The sequence below is a fragment of the Vulpes vulpes genome, chromosome 6 (assembly GCF_048418805.1).
Source record: "Vulpes vulpes isolate BD-2025 chromosome 6, VulVul3, whole genome shotgun sequence".
NCBI classification, from domain to species: Eukaryota; Metazoa; Chordata; class Mammalia; order Carnivora; family Canidae; genus Vulpes; species Vulpes vulpes.
In genome coordinates this window covers 3,299,374-3,316,816 of record NC_132785.1, presented here as the reverse complement: position 1 = coordinate 3,316,816, position 17,443 = coordinate 3,299,374, and the positions used below count along the sequence as shown (strand labels likewise).

Here is a 17,443-nt window from a genome sequence, read left to right as displayed (position 1 = left end):
CTATGCGTGTCCTGTGCGAGTGTATGTGGTAACTGTGTGTGTGAATAGTGAGAAAGTGAGAGGTTTATATGTGGAAAGAGGACAGTAACTTGATAAGGTCCAGTGATAGATGGGTTATTTTTTTGTTCTAAGGTGATACGGGCTTATTTAAGTAACCAAAGGGAAAGAAGCTTTTGGAAGCAAAACTGTTAGAGAAATTATAAAAGGTAGAGGGAGTGATGGATAAGCAGGGTCTTAAAGGAGGTGAGAGGCAGTGCGATCAAAAGTAGGAGGTAGGAAGGCATTAGAGTTCATTTGAGATTGGAGGAAAGTGTCCATTTGTAAAAATCAGAAGAGAAGAGGAATTTAGAGATGAAGATGCAGAGACATTTTGAAGGAGACTGGAGATATGGAATTAGAAAGTATTTAATGTGGAAAAGAATGTTGAGGCTTTAGGTATTATGATTCTTTAACCTTCTCAATAAAATAGAAATCAAGAATATATAATAAAAAATAGTTAAGAATACAGAACCCAGGTGCAGTGCTGAGATTAAGGATTTCAGTAATGAAAATGTTAAGAACATTAATGTAGAAATCTAATAAGAAAATACTCTCAAAGAAATGGAGCAATACTAAACTGAGTGTCAGGAAACTTGGGTTTTAGGTCTGAGGCATTGACTGGGTTGCACAAGTCCCAGCTCTAGTCTTTAATTTCTTAATCTGCACAATGAAAGGTGAGTCAGGTGACCTTTTCAGATGGAGAAATCTTGAACCAAACTAAAAGAGAACAAAATATATAAAACTACATTAATCAAGAGATTGTAGGGCAGCCCCAGTGGCTCAGCAGTTTAGCACTGCCTTCAGCCCAGGGCATGATCCTGGAGACCCGGGATCGAGTCCCACGTCGAGCTCCCTGCATGGAGCCTCTTCTCCCTCTGCCTGGGTCTCTGCCTCTCTCTCTCTCTCTCTGTCTCATAAATAAATAAAATCTTTAAAAAAAAAATCAAGAGATTGTATACAGCCTTGGTGGAAAGAAAGATAAGCAGGTCAGTAGAACAGATCAGAGAATCCGGAAATGGGGTCCACACATACATGCTCATCAGTCTTTGTATACAGAGGTTTGAAGGTAAACCAGAGTAGGAAGGATATTCCTCTCATAAAGTGATGTTGGAGCAACTGGTTATCCATATATAAAAAAATAACTTTAATCCCTACCTTGTACCACTTACAAAAGTTAACTTGAGTTAGAGACCTAAACTTGTAGGAGATGACATAGGAAATCTTTGACATTTGATTAGTCAGAGATTTCAAAGATAATAGCACTGAAAGCATGATCCATAAAGAAAAAAAATAAATTGAGCTCATTAAAATGAATAACTTACACTTTTTGAAATAATATTGTTTGAGAAAATGAAAATACAAGTCCCAGAACAGGTGAAAATTTTTGTAAAACACTTATCTATCTATACCTGGATGCTACCAAGATTTGCTAAATGCAAAAAATTTACAAACCCCAGAAAGATTAGAATCAACTACAAAATCCTATTCTGGGGGGATCCCTGGGTGGCCCAGTGGTTGAGCGCTTGCCTTTGGCCCAGGGAAATATTTAATATTTAATAGTCTGAAGTTTAGAAGGAACATTTATTTTTCTTCCATAGATAAATTTGTATCAAGAAGAAAAAATACTTTATTCAAAACGAGTTAGTTGGAATGCAGCTAGAACAACAACAGCAATCTTTAGAAGTCATCTGAAATAAAGGTCATACATTTTGCTCATAGGAAAGTTCTAAAGTTCCTTAGATCCTTAAAAATCAGAACTTATTTATACAACATTTCATTTAGGCATTTTATCATTTCACATGAGCTTGCGTTGAATCGTGTGTTGGCTATGTCCTAGTAAAATCTATTGTTTTAAAAAAATAAGCAATGTTCTCCATTTTACCAACTTTAGTTACTTAATTTCTCAACTTTTTAAACAGTTAAAAAAATACTACAATGGCTGAAAGTAGACGTATTGAGAGCAGATAGCTGCTTCAGAGCAAAGAAGCAAGCCAAAAACATAAGCACAAAATTTAAGAAGTAATGTAGTGTGGGGTAACTTATTATGACAAACAACTTTTTACATCTTAGTAGTTTCTGAAAAATTGACCATATTAAACACATATACAAAAGTTGGTATTCATTTTATTAAAATATACTTACTAGTCATTGTAACAGTCAAGCTATGTATACTTTGTTCATTTTCAGAAGTAGTACATTATGTAATATGGTTTCAAGAATCAAATGTATTGAAGCATAATTTACAGACACTAAAGTCACCCAGTTTTGAGTGAATAGTTCAATAAGTTTTGACAAATGCTTTTAACCATGTAATGACTACCAGTAAGTAAGACATAAAATTTTTATTACTCCAGAAAGTTTGCTCCTTCTCCTTTGTAATCATTCCCCAAACACCTCCATTCCTGTTTATAGGCAGCCACTGATCTACTTTTTGCCATTAAAGATTAATTTTGCCTTTTTAAGAATTTTGTAGAAAACGAAACAGTATTATAGGATGTACCCTGTTTTCTCTGGCTTCTTTTTCTTCATATAATAATTTTGAGATTTATCTATGTTGTGTTTATTAGTACTTTTCTTTTTTATTGTTAATAATGTTCCATTATATGGATATACCACAGTTTATCTGTTTACTTGGTTTGGATATTGGGTTTTTTCTAGGTTTTGGTTTTTATGATTGAACCTGCTGTTAAGATTCATGTATGAAGTTTCCATTTCTCTTGGGTATAAATATCTGGGAGTGGTATTGCTAAGTGTTACAGAAAGTATATACTTAACTTTGTAAGATGCCAGTCTTGTTTTTCATACTGTTTGTACCACATTTTACACTTTCACCAGCAATGTTTGATTATTTCTTGCTCTACATCCTCATTAACGTTTGATATTGTCACTCTTTTTAATTAAATCATTTTAGTGGGTGTATAGTTGTAAGTCTTAAAAGATTTGTAGAGAAATGCAACAGATTTCTGTATATTGTGGAATTTAAGAAACAAAACAAACAGGCAAAGAAAAAAAGAGAGACAACCAAGAAACAGACTCTTAACTATACAGAACAAACTGATGGTTGCCAGAGAGGTGGGGGGTGGAGGGAGGGGGAGAAATAGGTGATGTAGATTAAGGAGTGTACTTGTGATGAACACAGGGTGATGTATGGAAGTTTTGAATCTCTATATTGTATACTTGAAAGTAATATAAATATAACTTTGTATGTTAGCTATACTGGAATTAAAATAAGAACTTAAAAAATATTTTCCAAGTAGCTAAAATTAAGGAAAAGTTTAGAGTTGGATAATGATAAATTTTTTATTATCAGTAAAATTTGATAATCTAGAATAAATTTTTTAAAAATTTATATATTTATTTTAGAGAGAGAGAGAGAGAGAGAGAGACTGTGAGCTAGTGGGGGAAGAGAGCAGAGGGAGAGGGAGAGAGACAATCCTGCCGCACTCAGAGCCAAGCACAGGGCTTGATTCCAGGACCCTGAGATCATGACCTGAACTGAAACCAAGAGTCGTCTGCTTAATTGAGCCACCCAGAAGCCCCAGAATAATTCTTTTCTTAAACCTTATATATATTGAAATTTCAAAACAATGTAAATTTGCATCACATACTTTTCAGCTCTATTGTATGTAACCTCCAATTAAGAGTAACCAAATAGTTCCAATTTTGTAATAGAATATCAGATAATTTTGTATTTCTTTTGTTTTCAATTTAATGGAATCAAATTTTATCTACAAAACTTACATATTTAGAAAGTAAAACATATTTTTAGGGGAAGAGGTATTATAATGATAATGAAAGAGTATTCTAATAATAATCATAGCCATCACTCATCAAGTACTAATTATATGCCAGGCATTATGCTTAGGGCCTTATATGTATAATCTCATTTACCAAGTGAGATATGTATTATTTTCATTTCACAAAGAAGGTAATTATTGCACTGAGGGATATGAATTTCACAAATACTTGAGTCCATAGATTGATTAAAAAAATGAATGAATCAAGAGCACTTGGGTGGGTGGCTCAGTAAGTTAAGTGGTCCTACTCTTGATTTTGCTCTAAAGTTATGATCTCAGGATCCTAGGATTAAGCCCTGTCAGGCTCTGTGCTCAGCTGGGAGGCTGCTTGAGGAATCTCTCTCCCTCTTCCCTTCCCCCTGCTCACGTGCATGCTCTCTCTAAATGAATAAGTTTTTTTAAAAAATGAGTGAATCAAAGCAAAAGGAGGATAATCATGTAAGAAAGTAGCCTTGTTTTTTTATTTTTTAAAGATTTTATTTTTTTAAATTTATTCATGAGAGACACAGAGTGAGAGAGAGAGAGAGGCAGAGACCCAGGCCAAGGGAGAAGCAGGCTCCATGCAGGGAGCCCGATGTGGGACTCGATCCCGGGTCTCCAGGATCACGCCCCGGGCTGCAGGCGGCGCTAAACCGCTGCACCACCGGGGCTGCCCCCTTGTTTTTTTAAAAAACAGTTTATGTTATGGACTCAAATCTTTTAAGTTGGCTCTGATGACATTGGATTATTTAAAAATGAAAATATTTACTTCAAAGAATTGACTGACCCCTAAATTTTTCACAGTAAATTGCAATTTAACTTTTCAATCTTTTTAGTAATTTGTTTTGCCTTACAATATAAAATTAGTGTTTTTATTAGTGTAAAATTAAATGTTCTAAAGTATATGCCATCATAAAGATTTAAAAACAAGTGTATATTGAATAAGAATTATCATGTAATGCAATTTTAATATGATATCCAGTGTGTGAATGATTAATGAAATACTTGATTTTTTTTTTTTTTTTGTACCCAGGAAGGTTATGTTCAAAGGAAAAAGGAGCTATGGGGAATCTGTATCTTTATTGCAGCAGTTGACCTAGATGAGATGCCATTCACTTTTACCGAGCTACAAAAAACCATAGAAATCAGGTAAAATTTCTTATATCAATATAGGCCCCTGCCATCAAAAATATTTCTGAACTTTCCTCTTAATACACTTGAGAGATCTAGTGAGAAATACTAAAATTAAATAAAACTTTTAAAAGGACTTAGATTAGCCAGTGAAATGTTCTCTAATGGAGACTTAGTGAATGTGTGTTTATGTTACAGTTTCTCAGGAATGTAACAGTTTGTGTCCTGGGAAATTTTATCAGGTCTATCACTTTCTAGAACTTTTCAATTGTAACTGTTGATAAAGTAGACAAAAAGAGCAAGGGTTTGTAAAGTAGGCTTATTAGATTATCTTTTTGTAAAGTAGTGTGAGTCTATCTTAAAGGAATTTAGTTAACATTTATTAATGTTTAACATTGCTTAATAGAATACATGCATAATTATATACTTTTTAAGACTGTATATTCAGCTGAGTTTCCATAATTACTCCAATAATTGTTTGTTATTGAGCTTATAAGCCTTATATTTATAAGAAGAATTTACTAATTTGTTTTCATTAATTCCTGAACTTTATCTTGGAAGCAGCTTTTTAGGATTTCCAGTCATTTCATTTGCAGCGTATTTAGAAAATGTAATAGTAAATAACTCTACCAGAAAGGTAGTAGTGTATGTTTTTTCTTGGATAAAATAGTCTAGAATTAAACAGAAGTAATATTTTATTTAAATGAGATAGATTGCTGGATTTTTCAGTAACCCCCCCCTTTTTTTTTACTACTTCTAAATGTGGGAAAAAAAGACCATGTATGTTCATATTTTAATCTATTTAATTAGAATTGGTTTACTCAGAGATTTCAGTTTTACTTTATTCATAAAATCACTAAATCAAAATAGTTTCTATATAGCTGAAAATTATCTATATAAGTAAATTTCTACATTAATTTATACATTCATGCAGTAGATGTTTCAGTGGCCTAGAGGATAGAAGGATAGAAAAGGATATGGATGTGTCAGTTTAATGGGTCTCTGTTGTTTTACAAGCTGTGTGACCTAGAGCAGATTACTCAACTTTATTAAGTTTCATTTTCCTCATCTATGAAATGAAAATTGTTAGCTATTTTATAGGATTATGAGAATTAAGTAACCTACAGTGATTAGAAAGGTAAGTGGTTCCTAGAGTCAGTGCTTGTAACTTAACCATAGGTACTGATGAGATCCTGATCTCTTTCCTTCTGTAGACCTGTGTTCATGCCTTTCCCATGCAAAAAAAAAAAAAAAAAAAGAAAGAAAGAAAGAAAGAAAGAAGGAAAAACAAAAAACAACCTAAATAGTTGTTAGGCTCTGTGATATTGTGCTGGGTTCTGATGATACAGAGGTGAGAAATAATCTCTTACTTCAAGAAACTCAGTCCAAAGGGGAAGAGAAAATTAAACAGAGGGCTGTAGTATAGTGTTATGTAGCTGTTTATAGGCTACTAAATAAATACAGCGGAAAGGCTATCACATTTTTTTATCTCTAAGATGGAAGAATTTTCCTGGCACAGCTTTTGCTGAACTTTTTTCCTGAATGGAGCACCCTTTTATAATTGGGCATGTCATAAATAATCTCCTTACAATAAATATAGTCATAGATTTGTTACAACTTTTTCTTAGGGCATCTCTTTGTTCCAACAACTATCCAGGAATGGTATCTAGACCACTGCTGCTTACCTGTGCTTTGGCAAAGCACTTTTTTCAATATGTCATGGACTGACATTTAAAAAATATACAATATAAATCAATTACTAGAAAAATGGAAAAAATTATACTAACCACAGGACCAGACTATTATTATATTCAGCAGGCATAAGATTAGTGTTAATTGCCTTAAAAGTTTTTATATGTTTACTCTCAATTTCTGTACTTATTTAATTGTGGACAGATAACAAACTCTATTAGTCCATGGAGCATTGCTTTGGAGTAAGTAATTATTTTAGATCTGTGTGTCTTAATTATAGCTTTTTATGCCCACTTTTCCTCTCTGGAGCCTCCCCTCTTCTCTTCTTTCCTTCAGAGGAGGGCTGAGAAAGAAGAGAGACTCACTTAAGTTACCCCTAGAAAAAAGAGGCTTTGTAGTAACAGTTCAGTTTCCATGATGCTCCATAGATATTGCCATATATGTCATAAAAACTGGAACTGAGAGTGCTTCGTGAATACATGCTATTCTGGGGTTAATTTTTTTGAAGGTACTTACACATTTACTCCATTCTCTTTTCTCTTGTGAGCAGCATCGTGATCATCCACTCGTATCATTTCTACTTCTTTGTTTGCTGTTCATGTAGTTTGTTATGGCTGCCCCAGTCCCCTATGTGTCACAAGTACTTAAATAACCTTTTTGGGTTCTTTGTTCTCTACTGATTAGCTGAAGTTTTTATTTTTGCAGTTCTCGAGATAAATGTCTGAGAGGTCCAGCTCATTTTTTTAGAATGAAGCCTATAACTCATTAGTTGCTAGAGGGCATATGGGTGGGCCTGGTGACTGACTACCCTTGCATTCATTTAGCTGCTTTGGTATAATTCCTTAGACAAACTTGTTAGAAGTGAATGTGGGAGATGAAGCTGATGATTGCTGTCTTTAGTGCCCTATTTTTCACTAGTGGAAATGTATTAATATTTCAAATAGATTAATTTTTTATAGAAAACAATAAAGAATGATTTAAAGCCATTATTTAAAGAACCTAAAAATTTTAATCAGTTTCTCTTTTCCCTTCCCCAACAATTCAGTCATAAAACCATTGATGGGTGAAGAAAGTAGGTATGTGCATCTATGGTAGGGGAAAGTATGGAGTCCAGAGAAGAATGTTAGAGCCCAAGTGGGATGAGAAGGGGATTGATATGGATGTGCTTGAGGGTGAGGGGCCTGATATGGCCTGCTTGGTATGTAGTGTCAGAGACCAAGCAAAGTGTGTGGGCAGCGAGACCACATGTGAAGTGAGTGCAGTCTGGGCTGGGGAGTCAGAACCCTACTACGGTGAGGAAAATTTCCATGTGGAATGGTGAGGGGAGTCTAGGATGGAGAGTCAGTCTGAGCAGGAGAGGACAGTACCCATGTGGGAGAGTCGGTAGCTTTGGAGACAGAAGGTAGTTATATGCAGAGGAATTGACTAAGTGAGTAAATAAAGATAAATGATCACAGCTTTCTCACTGTCAAAGAAGAGTTATAAATATGGAAAGGGAAACACTAGAATAAACCATGTGGTTTTATGTTGGAATTGGATAAATGGATGTGAACTTAAGATTTTCAAAACATGTAGATGTAGAAATAAATATGTATGCCTGTCATAACAACCTTTTTTTTGTGTAAATTGTTGTAGGCATAGTAGGTATACAGATATAGGGGTATAGGTTGAAGCTAGTTGATTTTTACTCTTCAAACTAGTAAAATGCAAAAAGTAGTTCCTTCCAAAGGATAGAGTCGTGATTTGGTGTAGAGTGAATAAACTTTTGAGTTGAAATGACTATGCTTTGAAAGTGAAATAAAATGATTTTTTCAATTACAGATTCACTTTTTTCTATTCCTTTCTTTGTAGTGTCTACAGATTCTTTGATTTACTGAAAGAAATTGATACCAGTACCAAAGTTGATAATGCTATGTCAAGACTATTGAAGAAGTACGATGTATTGTGTGCACTCTACAGCAAATTAGAAAGGTATAGTTAAAATTTTATTAGGACTGTAACCCAGTTTTCCATGTTACTGTTGATGATTAGATTCTGAGAACTGTATTTAGTAAAGTTATTGGGTATCACCCCTTAGATTTATTCCCTTTGTTACTAATTTTTTTAATTGGTTCTTAGCATTCTTTTTTATCCAGTAGTACACATGCTGAATGTTTCCTCTAAAACGGTTATACTATCCTTTCATATTTCTCATCTGTTTTAACAAAGACTTTAATCTTATTTGCCAAGACTTCCGATTCTCAGTGGAAGAGTGACCTAAATTTAAACTTCTTCCTAAAGGTGTTATTTAATTTAGAAAGAGAAAAACATACTGGCAGTAGAAGGTGTACGTGACCTATACTACGAAGCTATAGTTTGTATTCTCATTGGTGGTTTAGGAGACTTTTCATTACTGTTTAACTGGGAGAAAGATGAAATTCAGATAAACTTGAGTTGTTTTTTAATACATTTTCCAGCCACCGCCACTGCCACGGTACAATGCCAAATCTGACATGTGCCTATTACTATGTTCATTTGGGGGCTCATTTCACTTTGGTGAGAATATATGAAAGTTAATATTTTAGCTAAACAAATGGTTGTAAAGGGAGGGGGAAGAAGAGGCAAGTCCTTAAATATTCTAGGGAGAATGTGTATGGAGATAGAGCTGGAAAGAAGCATCTTCTAGAAGGATGTCTCTATTTTCCTTTTCCTTCTTTTTGATTGACATGTCACTAACACTTTAAAGATATGCTAGAGGATAAGAAAAGTAGAGAGAAAAATCAAGATTGGCCTAGGGCATTTGAAGGAATTTTTCTTGCTCCCCGTTTTAAATTGTAATAAAGTCACATTGGCCATCATTATTTTCTTTTGTCTTTTCTTGGGTGGAGTAAAATCTCTTTGCACAGAAAAAAGGGGATTTTTTTTTTATTATAATAAAAATTAATTTGTACAAGGAATGTAGACTAATTATAAAGTACTTAGAAAACAGAAGAGCATAAATAAAATATGAATCACCCTAAATTTTGATATTGGAGGTAACCAGTTTTCATATTTAGAATATTTTTCTTTTGGGGATTGTTTTATGTTAATTATATGGCATATGTAATTTTTTCTTTTTTTTTTAACCTAACTAGGATTTTCCTGTAAGCTTTTCTGTCCTTTAAAGTTGTTTATGCCTTTTAACTCATATCTTGGAGCTTGTCCTAAGAATGTTATCTTAAATAAAGAAGAGCTTTAGAGATTTTTATCACAATATTATTTAAACCAACGAAAAACTAGAAACAACCTATTTATGCATGACCAAAATAAAGAGTAAGATACAAATACGCTCTAAACACTAAGTATTATAAATATAAAATAAAATTTGATGAGGAATAATAACAATATGGGGGAAATGCTTCTAATTTTAAATATAAAATTTGATGAGAAAAAACAAAATGAGAAAAATACTTCTAATGTTAAATAAATAAAGCAGGATATAATGTGATTAAAACTACAGAAGGAAGTCATATGTATTGAATGAAGCAATGTATTGACACTGATGTATTGAATGAAGTAACTGGGAAAGAAGTACCAAAATGTTAACCAAGATTTTGTATGAGTAACTTACATTTCTAAAGAGGATATGTTACTAGTATAATAAATTAAGCAAAACCTTCTGTAAGCCAATATTTGAGGAAAATCTATTCTGTAAAAACTGATCCCTCAAAATCTATAATTATCAGGTTATTTCTAGATACAGAATTTTAGTGAGAATTATTTGGAGTGCAGTCTTGATTTTTTTCCTGCTATAATAATTTTAATTAGATACTTCTAGGTTTTTTGCTTCATTGTCTGAGATCAGAAATCTGCTTGGATATTTATTACCTCTTTTCCTTTACCCTTCATATCTTCTAGTATACATTGTATTTATGATTCTTGTGGAGGCGAAAGGAAAGTTAGAAAGTGGAATATTGTATGTATAATTCTGAAGTATTTGAGTTCTTCCTACCTTCCATGCCCTATGTTTTTCCTTTAGGCCAGTGTAAGCACTGGCTATTTCAGATTACTAAGTAGGGCTAAGATCAGAATTCACAACAATTTTCTCTACAACAGTAGTCGGATGTGATGCCCTACCAAAAAAAGAGGCTCTCGTAAAGCTTAAAGTTGAAGAGAATGGAATCTTTTGAGTCAGATTTGTATTCCACTCTGGGCTTCAACATGTACTGTGCAATCTTGGACAAGTGAGTTACCGGACTTTAGAGCTTAGTTTTCTGATGTGAAAACTGAGTTGATAATGGTGCCTACACTGTTAAGTGTTTTAATGTACTAAATGAGATAATGCAGACAGTGCTGAGTCCAGTGCCTGTAATAAACATAGTAAACTTTCCACAAAAGTTTTTTTGTTTTTTTGTTTTTCTCAAGTAAGTTCTGTACCCAGCATGGGGCTGTGAGTTCAAACCACATGTTCTACTGACTGAACTAGCCAGATACTCTTCCAAGAATATTTTTAAAACAAAAAAATTTCTGACCCAGTTTGGGAAAATTTACAAACTACACCTATACCACCTTAGAGAGTCAGACTGTACATTGGCAACCCAGGGTTCTTAAAAGTCCTGTATAATAAAATATGTTGAATCTGTTGAGTTTATCATTTACTAAATTATCAGACTACTAATATATGTTTATATGTATTTAACATCAGTTAACTTCTGGAAATAGTGTCTTGTAAAATATATTTTAAGAAACTCTAGGCTGGCTATCAGCTGTTTTGCAAATAAAGGAAGAAACACAACAAGTATTAATGAAGTGGCTGTTAGTGCTTGGCTATATGTTAGGTGCTGGGGATACAAAATCTAATATTAGACACTATGATCATCAAGAAACTTATAGTAAATTATATATATACACACATATATATATTAACATATATATTATACATATATATTAAATATTTTATTTATTCATGAGAGAGAGAGAGAGAGAGAGAGACAGGCTCCATGGAGGGAGCCCGATGCGGGGCTCGATCCTGGGACTCCAGGATCATGCCATGGGCCAAAGGCAGGTGGTAAACTACTGAGCCATCCAGGGATCCCCAAATAAATTATATTTTTTAATAAAAATAAGTGCAATAATGCATGTGATGCTCTGTTGTAGAGTATTATATTTGAGACGTAGAAATTATATAGTGGGCAAAATACTGTGTATGGTTAAGGCCAGAATGGTGATTGTGGGGTGCTTTTTGATCAAGTAAAAACTATAGGAGAAGGCAATGTCTGAACAGATTTACGGATAAATTCACCAAGCAAAATGTGTAGGAACAAGAACTGAGCTTCTCCAGCAGAGTGATTAGCATGTGTCCAAAGGCAAACCCGTAGAATGATGTACCTTGATGTTGTGGATGGCTGAAAGGTAGGAAGAGATCAGACCAATAGGGAGCTTGGATTTTGCCCAGCAGCTGATGGAATCATTGCATGATTTTAAGCTGGGAATGACAGTCAGATCTGGCCTGAAAAGATCGCTCAGGCCTTTGTAAAAAGGGATTTAGAATTTTTACTAACTAGTTATATGAAATAATTTAGTGTTTACTGGCCTTAAAGTGGATTGGCAGAGTCTTTTCTTTATTTCTTTCTTTTTAAAGATTTTACGTATTTATTCATGAGAGACACAGGCAGAGACCCAGGCAGAGGTAGAAGCAGGCTCCCTGTGGGGAGCCCGATGTGGGACTCAATCCCAGGACCCAGGGGTCACGCTCTGAGCCGAAGGTAGACACTCCACCGCAAAGCCACCCAGGCGTCCCTGGCAGAGATTTTTGTATCTTATTTTTTACCTTTTACTGAAGAGCAATTAGGAAGATTAACTGCTATATCAAAGCCTATTTATTTCAGAACAGACCGTATGTGTGTATATATATATGGCAACATACCACAGTGATTATAGTCACTTTAAAAAAGCTAAACAGATCTATGTATGAATATTAATTTAATCATTTACTGACTGTGTGAGCTAGGAAAAGTTACTTCTCTAAACCTCAATTTCAATCTAAAATACAGCCAGTAATACTTTCCTTGTAGGATAATTGTGAGAATTAAGTAAGAAAATATTACTGGTTAGTTCACCTTCCAGTATATATTAAGTGCATAATAAGTGGTAGATTTTTAAAAAGTTTTTATTTAAATTCCAGTTTAATAACACATAGTGTAATATTGGTTTTAGGAGTAGAATTTTGTGATTGATCACCTACATCTGACACTGAGTTCTCTCATCTCTCATCACAACAGATGCCCTCCTTAATGCCCATCACCCATGTAGCCCATCCCCCACCCACCTCCCCTCCAGCAACCCTCAGTTTGTTCCCTGTAGTTAAGAGTCTCTTAAGGTTTGTCTCCCTCTCTATCTTATTTTATTTTTCCTTCCCTTTCCCTATGTTTATCTGTTTTGTTTCTTAAGTTCCACATATGAGTGAAATCATATGGTATTTGTTTTTCTCTGATGGACATATTTCACTTAGCATAGTACTTTCTAGCTCCATCCATGTCATTGCAATTGGCAAGATTTCATTCTTTTTGATGGCTGATAAACAGTAGCTTTTAAAGTTATTTCTAGCTTCATTAATACGGTCACAGAGAAATATAATATGAGCCATGAATTTTAAATATTCTGGTAGTTAAATTACAAAAAGTTAAAAGAAGTGAAATTAATTTTTAACATTTTATTTTACCCATAAGTCCCGAGATCCCTCATTTCAACATGTATCATTCACACAGATTTGTGCACTAATGTTCATAGCAAGATTGTTATTTATAATAGTCAAAAAGTGGGTTATTGTTCAGCCATCAAAGGAAATAAAGTACTAATATATACTATAACATGGATGAACCTTGGAAGCATTAAGCTAAGTGAGAGAAGCCAGACATAAAAGGACATATAGTCCATTGTATGAAATGTCCAAGGGGTGTATCCATAGAGGCAGAATGTAAATTAGTGACTGTCAGTTGTGAGGAACTGCTGATAGGTATGGGGTTGTTATGGGGATGATGGAAATATCTGGAATTCGATAGTGATGGTTGCAAAACAAAGTAAATATACTAAAAATTACCGAATTTATATACTCTAACATATTTTATGTTATTTGAGTTATATTTTATTAATGAAATATTTCACATTCTCTTTCTCATATTAAGTATTTTTGAATACTTTGGTGTGTCATTTACACTTACAGCACAGCTTCATTTGCACTAGCCACATTTCAGGTGTTCAGTAGCTGCAAGTGCTTATGGCCATTGTTTAATTAGCACGGGTTAATATTGAATGTAATTATCTTTTACTGTATGATAGCATTTTATTCTGAGTTATGATAAGTTACAAAATAACAGAACAGTGCATCAGGCATTCAACATCTTTTCTATAATTATAAAAACTCTTTCTTGACTACTATCTGCTTTTTATTATAAGATAGTAATTTTCTAACAAATTTTTTATTTACGAATTTGTGACTGGCTTCTTTTGCTTAGCATGTTTTCATGGGTCATCCACATTGTAGCATGTTTCAATACTTTGTTACTATTTATTATGGAGTAATATTTCATCGTATGGTTACCACATTTTGCTTATCCATTCATTGGTTTATAGACATTTGTGTTGTACGTCTTTTGAAATAGTTGAGAGTACAGAGGAAAGTGAGCGTATATTTACAGCTTGCTACATTAATTGTTTTATTACCATTTCTGTTCTCTTCGTTTGTTCCCATGGATTTTTTCACCATCTAGTGTCATTTGTTTACTCCAATACATCTTTGATCTCCCCTGTCTCCTTTGTGCTGTTACTGTCAACTACATCACATTCTATATGTTATAGGCAAACATCACAATTATATTCATACCATGTTATACAATTGCTTTTTACGTCAATTAGGAGAAGAAAGGAGAAGTATTCAATTATACCATCTTTTATAATAACATAATTACCTTTTCCAGGGCTCTTTGTTTTTTCATGTGGATATGAATTACTGTCTTGGGTTACTTGTTTTCAGCCTGAAGAACTTCTTTTAGTATTTCTTGGAAAGTGAGTCTGTTATCAACAAATTCCCAAAAAAGTTCTCTTTTATTGTTTGAGAATGTTTTTATTTCATCTTCACTTTTGAAAGAGAGTTCTCTGGGTATGACTCTTAAGTTAACTTTTGTTTCTTTCAGCCCCGAGAATACGTAATCCTACTGCCTTCTGATCTTCATTGTTTCATGAGAAGTCAGTTGTTAATGTTATGTGGTTCCTTTATACAATCTCTATCATTTTTCTTTTGCTACTTTCCTGATTTTCTCTTTATTTTTAAACAATTTTACTGTGTTATATCTGGGTGTGGATTTCTTTACATTCATCCTACTTGAAGTTTATATTTTTTAGATGTGTAAATTAATGTTTTTCATCAGATTTGGGATGTTTTCAGATATTTCTTTAAATATTTTTTCTAGGGGTGCCTGCGTGGCTCGGTCAGCGGCTGCCTTCAAGTCAGGTCACTTGTGGGGTTCTAGGATCAAGGCAGCATCAGGCTCTCTGCTCAGTGGGAGCCTGCTTCTCACTCTGCTACTCCATCTGCTTGTGCACTTCTCTCTCTCTCTCTCTCTCTCTCATATTCTCTGTCGAATGAATGGATAGAATCTTTAAAAAAAAAATTTTTTTTCCTGCTCTTTCTGCCCCCCAACACTTCCCCCATCCCAGCTGTCTTTCTGGTACTCACATTACACATGTGTTGATGTATTTTTTTGGCATCCCACATTTCTGTGAACCTCTTCATTTTTCTTCTCCCCCCCCCCCGCCCCTCTGTTTTTCAGACAACATAATCTCTTTTGACCTAACCTCAAATTTGGTGTTTCTTTCTTATGCCAGCTCAGATCTACTGTTGAGCTCATCTAGGGAATTTTTCATTTTGGTTACTGTACTTTTCAACTCAAATTTCCATTTGGGTCTTTTGAAATAATTTTTCTTTATTGATATTCTCTATTGGATGAAACAATGTCAGAATATCTTTCTTCCTTAAGCATGGTTACTTTTAATTCTTTGGATATATTTATAATAGCTCCTTTGAAGTCTTTGTTATGTCTGGCCCCTGGGCTCTCTTGAATGCAGTTTCTTTTGCCTGTTTTTTTTCCCTCATACTTTCCAACTTTGCATATTTCATTTATTTTTAAAAACATTTTTGAAAACACTATAGTAAGTCTAGGTACTGGTTCTCCTTTCTCTTGGGGCTTTCTGTTGTGGTTGTTTGTTTATAGTGGCCTTGCTGTATTATTTTAGTGAAGTCTATTTGTCCCATAGTGTGTAGCCTGTGATAGTGCTCTTCAGTGTAGCCATTGGGCATGTGGCAGCCGCTTTGGGGTGAGTCATTTTCAAGGGGTTCTCTTTGACAGTCTTTTCTCCTGATCTCATGTTAATACCTAGCTGTTACCTTCCACTAATTGCTGATTGTTTTGCTGTTTTTGACAATATCCTACATCTCAAATTGCTTCACAGTCTGATCCAATTAAGTTTGGCTTCCTATGCAAGAATACTCTTTGACGTCAGCCTTGAGGCTTGTTCTTTTTCCAGGAGAGCTCTCCTTAGCTGTGTCTTCCTCTGGTTCTCTCCTAGGTGGTCTAGAATTTAGCTTGTTGCTTTCATAGAACTACTAGCCTCCTCTTAACTTGCTCATCACCAAAATTTCCATTGTTTTCAATAGCACTTAGACTTGAACGTCCCCACACTGTGTTCCAAATGAAGTTAATTCCCGTGGAGAGAGCTTAGAACTCTTTTTTTCTTGGGGTGCCTCAGTTGGTTAAGTGTCTGACTTAGGTCATGATCTCGAGGTCCTAGGATTGGGCCCCATGTTGGGCTCTGTGCTCAAGTCTCCTCTCTTCTTCCTCTACTCTCCCTCCCCTCCACATTCTTGATGTCTCTTGAATTTAAAAAAGAAAGGGGAAGGGTTTAAGACTTGCCTCTCCCCTGGGTAACTTTTCTGTGTCACTGCTCAGGAGATCAGAATGGGAACAGTGTCCTCTTCTCTTGGAATGTCACTTTTGCTTTAAGAGTGTTACTGAGAAGAGGTAATAGTCCTTGGTCTTTGCAAATTGCCTTTCATGTCTGAAACCTCTGTCTTGTGAACTAATTGGGGTAAGAGAAGTCAAGGCCTCAGTATATTTGATCTGCTGTGCCTGTAATAGAACTTTTGCCTTATGAGTGGGGGCTAAGTGGAGGAAGGGAGCCCTCTAGCCTGGTATAGACTTTCTGCAACACAAAGCTGGGAGTAAATAGAAATGCTCATTACTTTCCTTTCCCAGAGTGATAGTCCTAGGCTGATAGCTGGGGAGAGAGGGAGTCCTGTGTCTTGGCTGCACCTGCCCGAGGTAGAGCTTCATTATGCTGAACTGGAAGGGCGGAGGAAGTGAGTTTTACTTTGAATTTCACAGACTATTTTTGTTCTTGCCAAGAGTTAGTAGATTTTCTTGAAGAAATGTTTCCTTTTTTGCTTTATGCCCTTAGGAGAATTTCTAGAGACTTTAAATGATTTTTTAAGTAATTTCAACCAATTATAGTTATTACACTGGGGAGCAGATCTATGGAGATTCTTACTATGCCATTGTCCTAAACGAAGGCTTTATAATACTTTTAAACTGAGTTATTTTATTAAGGCTAATAGTTAAATAAGCTTTTATGACCTGTTCTGGGATTCTCACTAGATGAAGATTTAATTACAAAATGTATTCTGAGTTACAAATGCACATATGGAATTCAGTCCTTTTGTAATTAGATATTACAATGATATGTGAAATGTCATGTATTGGAAAAAAGCTACCTTAACTTTTTAAATAGTAATA

At 34.5% G+C, this 17,443-nt stretch overlaps 1 protein-coding gene across 2 annotated transcripts in view; it reads left to right on the top strand.

The window, feature by feature from the left end:
* The window catches only part of RB1 (RB transcriptional corepressor 1), a 139,917-nt gene that overhangs the window by 25,150 nt on the left and 97,324 nt on the right, over window positions 1-17,443 (top strand). For both annotated transcript variants that reach the window (XM_072760553.1, XM_072760554.1), the window contains 2 exons: window positions 4,849-4,964; window positions 8,490-8,609. In XM_072760553.1, coding sequence (XP_072616654.1) covers window positions 4,849-4,964; window positions 8,490-8,609 — 236 coding nt within the window. The remainder of the gene's footprint in view (window positions 1-4,848; window positions 4,965-8,489; window positions 8,610-17,443) is intronic.